Genomic DNA, 15340 nt, shown 5'->3' on the forward strand with positions numbered 1-15340 from the left:
GGCTGGTAAGAGGCCCTCTGGCGCCGTACCTGTACAGTGTAATCCGGATACAGCAAAATTCAGGTGTTTTCGAACTGTATCAGTGCATTTTCCCGTGCGCTCTGCAGCAGAAGATCGCAGTCTCTGTAGTTAAAAATGCGGGCTATGAGTGGTCTGGGTGGCCAGCCTGCCCGTAGGGATAAGATGTGCACGTTTCATGCAGAAGGCGGCGAAGAGTCCCTCTGGAGACACCCGTTCTCGGAGCCAATTCTAAACAAAGTGTATTGCATCAGTACCCTTGGGCGCCCCAGCAGTCCAATAATGCGTATGTTATTTTGCCTTGCCCTGCCCACCCCACTGCATTGTCTGCCCTGTCCAGCAGGATTGTCACTTGCTCATTCAAGTGCGCTAGTTGGGCAGTATGATCTTTTTGTTGAGGTAAAAGATCCCTCCCCCCTTCTTCCCTTCCCCCCTCCCCTACCCCACTCCAAACCCCTCCCTTTTGTCTTAGACATTTGAGGTTTGTGCTACTCAGTGTTGGAACAAGCTTCCGTTTGCCCTACGTGCCTGCCAAACGGAATCGGCATTCCGAAAGTCTCTTAAGACCCACCTTTTCTCCATATAATGCTCTCTCTGTGACTACGCCCCCTGTTCTCGATCTATCAGCGCCGGGACGCCACGTTGGGGCAGCTGTGCGCTTTATAAAATACACAAATAAATAAAAGAATAAATAGTGTGCTGGTGTGGTTGTTGACAGTGTTTGCGAATTACCATGATCTGCATGCAGGAGATTAAGGCCTGTAGTAAGCGTACCTATCTGGAGCTCGATTGCCTGGCGCGTGTCTCTTATCTCCTGTAAAATCAGGTCCAATTTGTCAGGGGGGGTAGGGGTGGTGGGCGACAGGGCTGTCGGCGGCAACGCAGCTGATCGAGGAAGCCTGGGAGGTCGAGTCTGCAACCCCCTGATGCGGATAGTCAGTGGTTGGCCCCTCAGGATGCTTCCCCCACTGGCGCCCCATGGTAGCGTGCACAGTGGCGAGAAGAAGAAGCGAGAAGACCCACAGGCGTCCGCAGCAGTCGCCACACCCAGTGCGATAGGAACTCCAGGCACCACCGGGCAAGAGGGCAGCCCACACGCAGACAGTCCGTAGGTCGCACGCAGAGAGCCAGAGGAGGGGAGAAAAGGCACTTCAGCCAGGAGCAAAGGCAGACGTCAGCGGTAACATGGGCAGTACTCACAGTGTCCAGTCTCAGATATTGGGTTCGGATCCGCTCAGAGGGACAAGCGTGGGGTCCAGGCCTCACTCAGCGCAGCAGCCGACTCCCAAAAACGGCCGCCCAGCTGTGCGGGGCCTAAGTCCACCGGCCCGTGCCCAGCCAGCGGGGCTCCCCCGCAGTCCGGTCTCAAAGGGGCAATCAGCGCCTCGCAGAGTGGCTCCAGCCACGCAGCCGCGGGAGCTCCAACACCAGACACAGGGCAAACACCACAGTCAATCAGGTAGGCCAGGGTTTAGGACACAGCTCCTCCGCAGAAGGCAGAAGAGGAGGCCGCGTCAGCAAGGCACCCCGCAGCGTCTCCACCCCTCCAGAGAAGCTCGCAGGCAGGGCGGTCGATACGCTGTGAATCAGGAGGTCTCACTATGTAGGCTGGGGCCCTCCTCCTCCGGAACCCCCGTTCCAGTGCGGATCTACGCACTCCGCTGTCAGTACAGTGCGCCTGGTCCGTGCCGCCCTTAATCACGCTCACGGCAGGTAGCCATGGCAGCCAGCTTCCAGGTGCCGGTGTTCCATAATCCGCTGCCCTCCGTGTGGCAGTGCCCCCCCCCCTGTTTTGCGCATGCGTACGCATGCGCACATTACGGCCGATGACGTGGTACCACGCCCACCATCATTCCGTGTCATCATCATTGCGCATGCTCTATTCGAACATGGCTCGCGTCTCGGGCAGACAGCGCCCGCGGGGTCCTTGTGCCGACCTCTGTACACAGCCCGTCTCCTTACAAGCAGGACGCCCCCACCTGCAGGCCGGTGTATTGCCCCGCATTAAAGCTGCTACATATTTATTTAAAATGTAAACCGTGTACCCGGGAAGCGTGTTAAACAAATTATTATACGAATGATCACAGTGCATGTTGCGATGCTAAGCTGCCTGCATTAAAACAACATCAGCGTGCCTCTTCCCAGACCCCTCTCCCTTTCCTGCTGGAATCAAATCTCCATCATAGATGGTGATTAACATGACATTCATTAACATGAATTCAGAACTGTTCCAGCCTCGTACACCGCCTCGTGCTGCTGGCGGCTCGAGGCTGTGAACAATGTTGGCACAAGGACCCCGCGGGCGCTCTCTGCCCTTCTCCACCCCGTGACGTAGGGGTGCAGCCACACACGGGGATACAGTGAATATCGGAACACCGGCTCCCGGCAGCCTTCCCCTCCGATGGCGCAGGACTGGGGGAGGCCAATGACGCTCAGGCCGGGATATCTCGGCCGTCACGGGGATTCCCAACCCCGTCGTTGCAGATAGGAGACCCCAGTGGATTCCGCAAGCTGGCGGACAGATTGTGCAGCAGGGAGACTCCCAGGTTCGATGGGAATATCAGGATGATTCGAGTCCCGGCAGGGAGCTCCGCTGCAGCACGACCGCCATGTTCAGCGCCTAACCACGCCTCCCTGAACGTTGCTACCTACAGTTGTACAGGGGTACTGCTCAAAATATTTCCCGATCCAGTGCGACGCCTGAGGAAAATTCTCATATAAAGAACCCGCAGCTAGAAGTCCCTATTAGATATAAACATTTCTGGATGTAACATTAATTCAGATTTGAATAGAATAACCAAACAAGATGTATAAAAAGGTCACAGTTTTCAAGGGGTTTTATGAAATTTGATATGGCAAGGATCCCATTGTCTTCATGTTTAGTTGTGGTGGCTTAATATTTACTATACATCTTTAAGTAAGAATCTATGGCTACGTTCATCAAAGGAATAGAAAGAAGCACATTTTTTAAATATATTTTTAAAAATGCGATAATGCTCTTGCCTATAGTGCATTTGCGATGATAGTTCTTGCCTTGTGTAAATATCATGATTAAAATCCCAAGCAAATTAGCAAAGGCAATTTAGATTTCCGGTTTCTACGCAACAAGCTTATAAATGTAAGTTTAGTCATGGACATTTAAGTCTCCTGTGGCTTTTTGAGTTCATACTGTGCTAGTTCCCAGTAAGCTCATAGTTCTATAACTGTTCCAGTGTCTCCCGGGAAGGCCAACTAGCACAGTGCAAGTCCCTGAAGAAATAAAATTCATTAAGGCACACTATTTCGAAAGGCTTATTGCATGCAATGCTATGCCAAACATCAATACTCAAACTACTACGAAATAGGCACATGTGCAAATTGAGGTCTTTTAGTAAAGGTTTTTTTATTTAGATTGTGAACTTTTATCTGATGAGTAAAAAGCTTCCACTTGGTAACTTGATTTTGAAACTTACTCTTGACATTCTGCTGAAATCTTCAGCTCTTTGGTTCGACCAAGGAAGACTTTGATTAAAGAACCAAGGTTCCCAGTTCTGGGGTTGTTGTCAACTAGATGAAAAAAAGAAAGAGAAACTTAGAACAATCTTGATGTAATCATGTGGGAATGATTTGCAAATGGCAATTATTAAAAAGCATTATGTTTCATGTTAACTTATAAAATATAAAAAATTAATGATCACACACTAAAGTCAGAGGGGATCAGCCACTTTGCCCCTAATTCAAGGTACAAGTCTTGCTAGTAGATGAGGCTTCAAAGAGGGCATTGAGGGCCTATATGCAATAGTTATTACCTATTTCCACAAAAAATATAAGTACATCAGACTGATCAAGCTATGACCTTCACTCCCACTGCTCCTGAGCTAGCAGCAAACAATTGCAAGACAGAGGCCTCCTAGTTCAAGTTCCCATGATCAACAAGAGACACTCCTTTCCATATGGGCATAGAGGACAGCATTTTTGTTCAAATGTAGCAGCTTCTTCCTGTGTGTTGCAGTCACTGTACTAGGCTCCTGGTTACCTAGTGCACCAACAGTGCTGGTGGCATGCATGTCTTCTCCCTTGACTGTTTGAGGCATACACTATAAATTATTTAGTGTAATTCTGGGTTCCTTGCTCATCAGCGTCATCACCAATGTACATATTTCCATAGCAGCTCTCTAGCATAAACACCCCACAAGGAGCCAATATTTTCTCTAGCTCAGTTCATGTCATACTGAGCACATCCTTCTGTCTTCTACCCAAATCCTCACAAGCTGAGATCACCCTTATATCCCACAGTATTAAAAAGCTAGTAGCCTGTACTGAAGTGGGAGGTAATGGTGCAGAATGATTATAATACTTGAAGCACAAGTTACTAACTTGTGTAACGATATATCTGTAAGAGACATTAGTTAGTGATAGATTCTTTACCTTAGAATAACCCCAGGCGTTAGACTGGATCTGGAAAGTTTTTTCAGCAGTACCCCTGCATGTTTATAGGCATCTTCGTACGGCTTCGCGTACGTCGTTGGCATCGTAGTCGCCGAGATGACGTAGCTGGAACTTAGACACATCCATGCGCGCTGACGGGTAAACAATGTTTACCACAAATATTTCTCCCCGCAGGGAATCACAACGCGGTCGTGACAACGACTGCATTGTGATTTTGCATACCATTACTCCGCAAGTCGGAACAAAGACTTGCGGGGGGGGGGGGGGGGGGAAGAGGGGGGTGGAGATGTTGGATTTAAAATCCAACACCTTCCCTAGTGTCCGCACAGACTGGAGTTGGATTAGTAAATTATACTATTCCAACATCCAGCGCCCCCCTCCGCAAGTCGTTGTTCCGAATTGTGGAGTAATGGTATGCGGAATCACAACGCGGTCGTTGTCACGACGGCATTGTGATTCTCTGCGGGGAGAAAAACAGCGGAATAAGGACATACATTCGCGCGGACGTCAGTTCTGTACACGACTTTCCGCACCAGGAACCCAGAGCCATGCAAGATACTGACCACTGGTGCATTGAAACTAGGGCCCTGAAAGGGATGACCTTAACCCTAGAAATCAGTTCGCAGAACGGGGAGGATGGGTGGGGCGGTAAGGAATCTATCACTAACTAATGTCTCTTACAGATATATCGTTACACAAGTAAGTAACTTGTGCATCTGAAAGAGACACGTTAGTGAGAGATTCCTTACCTTAGAATAGATACCCCAGCAATACCAACCCCGGTGGTGGGTCTGCGAACCACGATCACATCAGAAAGTCACGGAGAACAGAACAGCCAAAGAAGCCATCCCTTCAGACTTGACTGTCAAGGCAATAAAGCTTAGTAAAAGTGTGCAACGAGGCCCACGTGGCTGCCTGACAGATGTCTTGCAGGGGGACACCGCGTCCCAATGTAGTAGTAGCTGCTGTCACCCTGGTCGAATGGGCGCGCAACCCCACCGATGGTTCCTTTTTAGCCAGAGAATAACAGGCTTTGATACACAAGACGATCCAGCGGGAGATAGTCCTCTTGTGTACAGTCCGGCCTTTCTTGGCACCCACGTAGCCAACAAAGAGCTGATCATCCACCCGGAACTGTTGTGTGCGATTCAAATAAAATGAAAGCGCACATTTAGGGTCCAGACGGTGGAGCCTCTCTTCCTCTCTGGAAGGGTGCGGAGGCGGAAAGAAAGTGGGCAAGGTGATAGTTTGCCCGATGTGGAAGGCAGTGACAACCTTTGGCAAGAAGGAAGGACAAGTGCGAAGCACAACCTTGTCCGGATGGAGTGACAGAAAAGGAGGCTTACAGGAAAGAGCCTTGAGCTCACTCATGCACCTAGCGGAGGTGATGGCAACCAGGAAAGCAGTCTTCAAAGTTAATAAACAAAGAGGATAGTTGTGAAGCGGCTCAAAAGGAGCACACATCAAAAACGTAAGAACCAGATTCAAGTCCCACTGCGGCATCACAAACGGAATAGGAGGGAAAAGGTGAGTAATGCCTTTGAGAAATCTATTCACAGCATGGGACTTGAAAAGAGAGGGCTGATCAGGGAGCCTGAGAAAAGCCAAAATTGCAGAAAGGTAGCCCTTAATAGTGCACAGAACAGAGCCCTGCTGGGCCAGAGAAAGAAGGAACAAAAGGACTTGTGAAAGAGGGGCAGAAAGGGGATCCACAACCTTTGCTGTGCACAATGCCACAAATGTGTTCCACCTGCAGGCGTATACCGATTTAGTGGAGGGACACCTGGCTGCCAGAATGATATCACAGATTTCAGGAGACAAGGCAAATGGAATCAACTGTCGCCGCTCAAACTCCACGCATGTAGGTGGAGGCTGGACATGTTCGGGTGGAGGATCGTCCCCTGCTGCTGCAACAGAAGATCCTCCCGAAGAGGCAGTCGGATCGGGGGATCCATGCTCATACTGAGTAGCTCGGGATACCAAACACTTCGAGCCCAGTCCGGGGCCACAAGAATGACTTGGGCCCGGTCGCGCCTGATCTTCTATAGGACTCTGGGTAGAAGTGGTATAGGCAGAAAGGCGTACAATAGACCACAGCTCCACTCGTGACGAAAAGCTTCGCCAAGTGAGTGCCGCCTTGGAAATTCCAACGCGCAGAAGTGATGACATTGGGCGTAGATCTAACCAACGCTCTCCCCACTGTTGAAAGAGACCTTGCGCCACCTCCGACTGAAGACGCCGTTCATGATCCACCAGTCATCTGCGGCTGGGTTCATCCATCCGCCCTGGCATTCAAAGAACCTGCCAGGTGTTAAACAGTCAACAAAATGCCTTGACGTTCCAGCCATGTCCAGAGGCGCAGAGCCTCCTGACATAGGGTCCACGACCACACCCCGCCTTGTTTGTTGCAATACCACATGGCGGTGGTGTGGTCTGTGAACACCTGCACCACCCTCTCATTGACAGAGGGAAAGAATGCTTTCAGTGCAAGAAGGATCGCCCAAAGCTCCAGAAGGTTGATATGAAGCCGGGACTCTGCCGGAGACCTGAGGCCACTGACCTCCGCCTCTCCCAAGTGGCCACCCCATCCCAGGAAGGACGCATCCGTCACCACTGTGAGCTCCGGCTGGGGAAGGGAGAAGCATCTGCCGCTGACCCACTGCTGATTCATGAGCCACCACTGCAATTGTTGTGCAGTGCCCTCCAAGATCTGGACGTAGTCGGACAGGTTCCCCTGATGCTGCACCCACTGGAACTTCAGGTCCCACTGCAGAGCCCGCATATGCCATCTGGCATGGTTGGTTAGCAGGATGCAGGAGGCCATGAGGCCCAGCAGCCTCAAGGTCGTCCTGACTGAAACCCAGGACAAGGGTTGAAAGATCGGAATCATAGCCCAAATGGCCCGGAGGATAAACACGAAACTGCGCTGTGTCCAGAACCGCTCCGATGAAGAGGAGGTTCTGAGAGGGAATCAGGTGCGACTTAGGCACATTAATGGAGAACCCCAGTAAATGCAGGAGGTTGGCCATAGTCTGGACGTTGAAGATGACTGTTTGGGGAGAGCCCGCCTTTAACAACCAGTCATCGAGATAGGGGAAGACTGAAACCTCTGATCTGCGCAGATGAGCTGCAACCACTGCCATCAATTTGGTGAACACCCGAGGGGAGTTGGTAAGGCCAAAGGGGAGAACAGTGAACTGAAAATGCTCCTGCCCTACCGTGAAACGCAGGTGGGCCGGCAGGACGGGGATATGAAAATACGCGTCCTGCAGGTCCAATGTTACCATCCAGTCTTGCAGGTTGAGGGCAGACAAGACCTGAGCAAGTGTGAGCATCTTGAACTTCTCCTTCCGGAGGAAACAATTGACGTTCCGAAGTTCTAAGATGGGACGCAGACCTTTGTCCCTCTTTGGCACCAAGAAGTAGTGGGAGAAACTACCACGACCTACTTCTGGTGTCGGAACTCGCTTGATGGCCCCCTTGGCTAAGAGGGCGTAACTTACTGCTGGAGAAGTGTCAAGGGATCCCCCGACATGCGGTGATACTGTGGTGGCATGGATGGGGGTGTTGTCTCGAAGGGGAGGGAGTAACCCTTTCGGACAATTTGCAGAACCCACCTGTCCAGTGGTGGAGGTGATGGAGAATCCTGCCACCCACTGGCTTCTGGTGTGCCTGAAACACCGGAGTAGGAAGGTTTGGAGGCAGTGGCAGCAGGGGAGGTGGTGAACTGACCCACAAGCTGGGCCCGTGACCCGCCTCTGCGGGTCCCATGTCCGCAGCTGCGCTGAGACTGTTGCTGCGCAGGCCTGTGGCTCTGAAACAAACGTGCTTGGGCACCCCTTTCTCGAACTCGAAAGGAGCGAAAAGCAGAAGAGGAAGGAGTGTGTGTTGCCGAAAGGCCCAAAGACTTGGCTGTAGCCCGGAGTCCTTAAAACAGTCAAACGCGCATCACGCCTTATCACCAAACAGGCGAGTGCCATCAAAGGGCATGTCCATCAATGTGTTCTGGACATCCCCAGAAAAGCCAGTCGTTCTCAGTCAGGTGTGGCGGCCTAGCGCCACTGTCGTGGAAATCACCCTGCCCAGCGAGTCAGCAGTGTCAAGACCACAATGGATCGTGACCTTGGCTGCGTCTCTCCCCTCAGCAATAACTTGGAAGAGTACTGTCCGAGCCTCCACCGGACACTGAGGCAGCACCTGCGCAACCGTATCCCACACAGAATGGGAATAAAGGCCCAAGAAACATGCGGTGTTCACAGACCGCAGTCCAGAACTGGCAGAAGAAAAAATCTTGTTCCCAAACTGCTCCAGTTTCTTGGATTCCCTATCCGGTGGTGCGGATGGGAATACGCTGGGGACGCAGAGGCTTGGACAACCAAGCTCTCAGGGGTAGGGTGTTGGCAGAGGAAAACGGGGTCGCCCGAGGCTGGGCGACGATGGCGTCGGGCTACATTCTTATCCACAGGAGCCCCTGTGTTGAGAGTGCATCATTAAAGGGCAGCAGCGGCTCCGTAGAAGAAGACGCCGGCCGAAGCACCTCTGTCAGGAGGTTAGTACTAATGGCCATGGTAGGGAGCTCGAGGTGGAGAGCCTCGGCTGCCCTACGCAACACCATGGAATAGAACCACGCTCCTCCGTAGCCACGGTAGAAGGAGACAGTGAGGCAGGTTCCGGAGTATTATCTTGGTCACCGGCATCCCCCAGATCCTTATCCCAGTCCGGGTCTAACTCGCATTGTGCTGCGAGAGGGTCCTCAGACCCCTCTTAGTCCTCCCCGTCCTCTACATGCCGAACAGGTGGAACATAAGGAGGTGGGTGAAGAAAGGGAAAGAAATTCCCCATCGGCGTAGGAATCGGCCGACACCCTTCCGGAGTCGGCTCCACGTTGGGGAGGAAGCCAGGGACAACGTCAGCCGGGACTGCGGCCGGCGCCAGTGGCGGCACCTTCGACGTCAATGGAGGTCGTACAGGGCCGATCAACATGGACGGGGATCCATGCCTGGATCCATGGGAGTCTCTTGGCGTCGAGACCGAAGTCATTGACTACGTCGGGGCCGGAGCCGGTGACGTTGAAGCACGAGGACCCCCAGTCGTGGGGCCGGATGGTCCGAAGACCCGTGCCATGGCTGACAGGAACTCCTGCAGCTGGGCCGGAGTCGCCGATGGACCCAGATAGGGCAGGTATGCAATCGGCAACTGCGGAGGCTTCGCCGAAGCCGCAAGGGCAGCGCCACCCGCACTCTCAGCAGCGTCACACGAGGGGAAGGCGAAGAGCGACAGCGCGTCCTCAACTTTTTGTGCTTCGCCTTACCTGACTCAGAGTGCGAAGACTTGGAATGGTGGTGATGGCTCCGTGGCCGGTCCCTCGACCTCCCATGGGACCGGGACCTGGAACGGCGCTGAGCCAACTCCCGGGCCTCTAGCCACTTTCGGGACCGCTCCCGCAAAGTTTTCGGAGCCATGGCCTGGCAGTGGTGGCACGACTCGGTGTCTTGGTCGCGCCCCAAGCAGTAGAAACACTTGCGGTGCGGGTCTGCACCAACATCGTGCAGGGACAGGCCGCGCAAGACTTAAAACCGGGCATCCCTATGCACCTGGAGTGTAAGTACTCAAAAAACAGTAACAAAAGTCAAAAAATGATGCCGCTCTCTCCGGATCTGCGCTTGCTGGCGAGGAAAAAGAAAGACCTGACGTCAGCGCGCGTCGGCCCGTCTAAGTAGCTCCAGCAACATCCTCTCGGCGACTATGATGCCAACGACGTACACAGAGCCGTATGACGATGCCTAACGACGCACAGGGGTACTGCTGACAAAAACTTTCTGGATCCAGTCTGACGCCTGGAGATATTCTAAGGTAAGGAATCTATCATTAACATGTCTCTTTCAGATAAATGAGTTACCAGACATTAGGTTCTGACACCCACCATTACAAACATATCAGGAGTTACTAGGAGGCTAAACCACCAGGTAATTTCTGTCATGTCTCTGGTAGCCTTTTATTTCCCGAGGAAACATGAGGTAAGGACCAGAGGAACCCTTGTTTCTGAAAGTAATTCTCCCAAATTACTGCCCAGCCTTCTAAATACAGTGGAACAGGGTGCTGATAATACATCCAGCAACACTGCATTCTCTGCCACTGCACTCTACTCCACTCTATGCAAAAACACTCTACGCCACTACACACTGTGCCACTACACATTGCATCACTCTGATCTACGCCACTGCACTCGACCCTACACCAGTGGTTCCCAAACTGTGGTTCGGGGACACAACAATAGATTAACTAAATGTATATAAATAAAGAAGCTAAATGTTCAATTTAAACTTTTAAAAAATACTGTAATTGGAAAGGAATTTGAAATTGAAGGCTAAAAGTTATATTAGTATCCTCAGATTAATTTGTGGGAGCAGTTCAGGTGCATCAAACAGAATATAGTATGGATGATGAGTGGCCTCAATCAAATTTAGAAAAGCTCCATTCTATTTTTATTTAAATTAAATGCAGATTTTTTAAAATGAGTTTTCAAATTAATTGAAATGTGTCATCATTTGAAAATTATATATATAAACAACAAGAGAGTTAGGGTTTTTCTGGGTCACTCCTATACCCCTCAATTTACTGAATAACAACAAAAGAGTGCCACAGGGTGTAACGAACACAAGAAAATGAATGTGCTTAATATAACTAATTTATAACCCTCAAAGGAATTCCCATGTCACAAAGTAAGGTGCAATAAGTGAGAAAGAAGAAAAAACATTTTTCTAAAAAAGAACCCTCACTCACCAACCTGGTGGTGACATGCTTCATCATTGAAAAAGTGGTGAATTAGTGACAATTCACCACTTTTTCACAAAAAACACACACAAAAAACAGCTCCGCTGTAAATCAGGCATTGTATCACACTGGGGGTACATTCGGTCTCCCCAGTGGGAACCCAATGATGAAGCATGTCACCACCAGGTTGGTGAGTGAGGGTTCTTTTTAGAATATTTTTTTTCTTCTTTCTCACTTATTGCACCTTACTTTGTGACATGGGAATTCCTTTGAGGGTTATAAATATATTATATTAGGCACATTCATTTTCTTGTGTTCATTACACCCTGTGGCACTCTTTTGTTGTTGTTATTCATTTAATCATTTGCAAATTAGCACTGCAGCATGCCGATCCGGTCCGAGCGGGCGTTATTAACCCTTGTTTCTACAAAACTCGCAAAAAAAAGGCAAAGCAATTGAATGGGTTTTGTTCCATGTTCGTTTAACAACCTTGTATGAAAACTCTGCTTGTATCAAGAGGATAATTGTGGTAATAATCTATGTCTCCACTGAGAGAACCAATACAAGTTAGGACAGTTGAAACTGCTAAGCAATGACTTAAGAATTGTTGATGAATTATATAAAAAAAACTCCTGTGATAATTATGGGCTATTTTAGCTGCCACCTTAACCCATTTAGGGAAGATGGGTTTTTTGGGAGATATCCTCTCTGAATTGCAACATTACAGCTGCTCACTCATTCTCCCTTAGCATGGGAGGGCGGCATATAGCACGTCTGATATCATTTAATTTGATTTAATCTTTTTTTAAACCAAGATGGCTGCCAGGATGAATGCCTCAGCGTGAAGCTCCCGTGTATGGGATCAACAATCTATACCCCACCATCTATACCCCACCATCTACTCAACTTCTACAGACCCTTACACACATTATCTTGAGAGTAACCAGAACCATTCCCTTTCATCTGTGGCGATTTGCCCCTTTGGCTCTCGTTGTAGATGCTGTTGCCGCTTCCACTGCCAGATCACCAGCCATCGATCATCTGGGGTAGCTGGATACTGAATTCTCCATAGACACTGCGGACTGTTGCCGCTTCCGCTGCCCGATCACCAGCCATCGAAAATTCGGGGTTGCCGGTTACTGAATAATTCGTGGACACTGCTGACAGGAGTAGTGCACCTCTGCTGCCCCGCCTTGGAGTCGTGGGAAGGGGACGGTGCGGGCAGTGATCCACTCTCTTCCTGCGATGTTGACTTTGCGGACAGTCTGAGATCTGCGGCTGGCACGGGCTCCTGACCTGAGTGCACTGCAGGGATTGATTGGGCCCGCCCGTTCAGCTTCTGCTCCCGCTTGACCGACTTGGCATTGCCGGTGTGTACTGTGTGACATGGCTTTCTGTGCCTGCCCCAACTCCACTCCCATTGGCTGACTGGGGCTTGGCCGCTGCTCACTGCAGGCCCCGATTGGTGTGTGTGTTGTGCATTTGATGGTCTCACGCTGGGGCACTGGTCCGTTGTGGTGACTGTGGACTTGAGAGTGCTTCGGTTTGTGGTGCCTTTTTGTTGATGGTGTGCTTCGGGGACTGAGTTTCCCACTACGCTTCCAGAGTTAGAGGATATTGTTTGGCCCCCTGCTCCTGCTCTGCTGATGCGCTCATTCGCATTCTGCTGCTTGTTGGTCATGGTCCAGTTCCAGTTGTGGCTTCTATACTAGGCTGAGTTTGTGCCGGGATGGGTACTTATCGTTGTTGCAACATCGCAGAGGAGTAGCGGTTGGTGGGTTGGTCCAACAGCGTTTCACCGGAGCTGCGCCTAGCTCTCCATTTCGAATGCTTGGGGTCGCCATTTGAGGATCCCTCCTAGTTTGTAAAGCCCTTCGCTAAGATGGTGGTATCAGCAAATTAGAAATCATAAAAAAGGACTATTTTTCCACAGTCCCATTGAAGTAGAAAATGAAAGGACAATTTTTTCTACAGGCCCTCTGTAAGAGAAGTAGGACTCTTTGGCCTCTTAGAGCTCTAATAGAAAGTAAAGAAGGACTTCCAACAACTCAAGTCAGGAACCTGGGTGTCACAAAAGCAGCCATCCTGGAAGAATTCCAATGAGACTGTCTTTCCCACACATTTACTTTTGCGTTATCAGATCAGTCTTTACCCTTTGGCATTTGACCGGACATATTATCTTTATTCTTCAATTGGATCTACTCCTCTTCTGTCGCCAGAGCATTTAGTACTGAGGCCCTGAGTCTTCCTATTGTATCATCCTCAGTCTCATTTCCATTCTATCTCTTTCCCTTCCCTCTCCACCCCAGTCACTACCCCCCTCATCTCCATGCTCATCTCCATGCTCAGTCAAGTACCTAGTTAGTCTGGTGCTTCTCATCCTATCCTCCTGATCCCCTAGGGTCACCCCTTGCCTATTCTCCCGTTACCTTTTGGCACCACCCTGGACCATTATCTTGTGCCTGCGTTTCCTAGGACTTTTCACTCAAGAGTAACTTAGGAGTGACACTTTTATTTCCACCTTCCCCCAGCTTTATCTAGTTCACTATGGAAACCAATTTATCTAGAGCCATACTTACTTACTTGGAGCCTTCAGCCCGCCATGCTTATAAAATAATATATCTTCCCGGCTTGTCTAAGAATGCATCTAAAAATTTTAAACATACATTCCTTAAATCCCACCCAGAAACCCTTATCTCAGATCCTTTCTTCCGCATAAAAAGAGGAGTTTTAATCTGTGATCTTATTTTCTATACAAAAAGACGCGCCCAATGGAGGAACGCTCTATACTCCTTACTCATTATCACCACATTCAAAAAATCGCCCCATGGTTTAAGAATCATGGTTGCCCACTCACCTATTTATAAGTTCCAGCTACCATCTCCCTTTACAATAATGGAACTATCTTTATTCAATCCTCTGTTCACTACCTTGAATTGTTCTAAAAACTCGGTGACCAACACAAAATCTACCCCCTCCCTAAACTATCCTACCCCCTCGGCCAATCCCATGGTCCCTCACCCCACGTCGATTCCCAACCAAGATGGCTTTTATGACCCTTCCCTCTCCACCCCCCACCCCTCCAATGATATCTGTTTACTCAATACTATACCTCCAATAGTCACATAATCACCCCTTCAGTGCCCCTGGCCTATTACAACACTATTGTTGATTCTACCAACCTGCCCAAAACCCTCCTCATAGACTCACCGGCCTCACAGCCCAATACGGAACTTCCAACCCCGGCTAACAAACAGACCCCTCACACTCCAGAGTCATCATGTAGCTACTTACTGTGCCCCCCTCTATTGCCCGTCAAAACTCGCTCCACTCATAACCCTTCCTCGCCCCAGATGGCTCTCACTGGCCAACTTCTTTCCATGACTATCCCCTTGAACAGATCTGCTGCAAAACATGCAACTTTTAATGCAGACCGAAACCTGGCTAAATGTCTCCTCTGCTCCTATCCTTGGCCTTCTTGTCCCTCCTAGCTATCACATTATTAGGTTAAACAGATCTAGTGGGCTCGGGGGAGGTATTGCCTGCATTTACCGTAGCAATCTTGTGGTCAAACAACTTCATTCTGCTGTTCTCCCTGCGTGTGAATACCTATGCATCAAGGGCGCTTGTAATACCAGGCAAGTCTGCAAACTCCGCCTGTTCTACCATCCCCCAAAAAATAACCTTTCCTTCATCGAACAGATTATGGAAATTATCTCAACTAACGCAGACCATCAGGGCACTCAGATCTTCCTTGGAGATTCTAACCTCCACTGGAATTACCTTTCCGTAAATAGTCCCAAATCTTTCCCGAGGGAATTCGATCTAACCCAGATATGTGACAGCCCTATGCATGACAAAGGAGCTACCTTAGATCCAATAATTGGCAATCCAAAATCCGTTCAACTTGATTCTATCGTCCCTTGCCACTGGGCAGACCACCACTGCATCACCTTCCTCATCTCAGAATCTGTTAGTACTAGCAAAACTCAACCAAAAAAAACAAGCATTGGCAAAGAACACTGTGAAACATTAACCTTGATGCTTTGACAACCCTCAGTAATAACATTTTACCCCCTCTGAGGCTATGACCGACGTCCACGATCTCACTGAGCACTAC

General features: G+C 49.8%; 1 protein-coding gene across 2 annotated transcripts in view; it reads right to left on the minus strand.

The window, feature by feature from the left end:
- DYM (dymeclin) overlaps nucleotides 1-15340 on the minus strand; it is a 1345000-nt gene that overhangs the window by 1092679 nt on the left and 236981 nt on the right. For both annotated transcript variants that reach the window (XM_078674786.1, XM_078674785.1), the window contains exon 4: nucleotides 3471-3564. In XM_078674786.1, coding sequence (XP_078530912.1) covers nucleotides 3471-3564 — 94 coding nt within the window. The remainder of the gene's footprint in view (nucleotides 1-3470; nucleotides 3565-15340) is intronic.

Source organism: Lissotriton helveticus, chromosome 2_1, assembly GCF_964261635.1.
Source record: "Lissotriton helveticus chromosome 2_1, aLisHel1.1, whole genome shotgun sequence".
Taxonomy (NCBI): domain Eukaryota; kingdom Metazoa; phylum Chordata; class Amphibia; order Caudata; family Salamandridae; genus Lissotriton; species Lissotriton helveticus.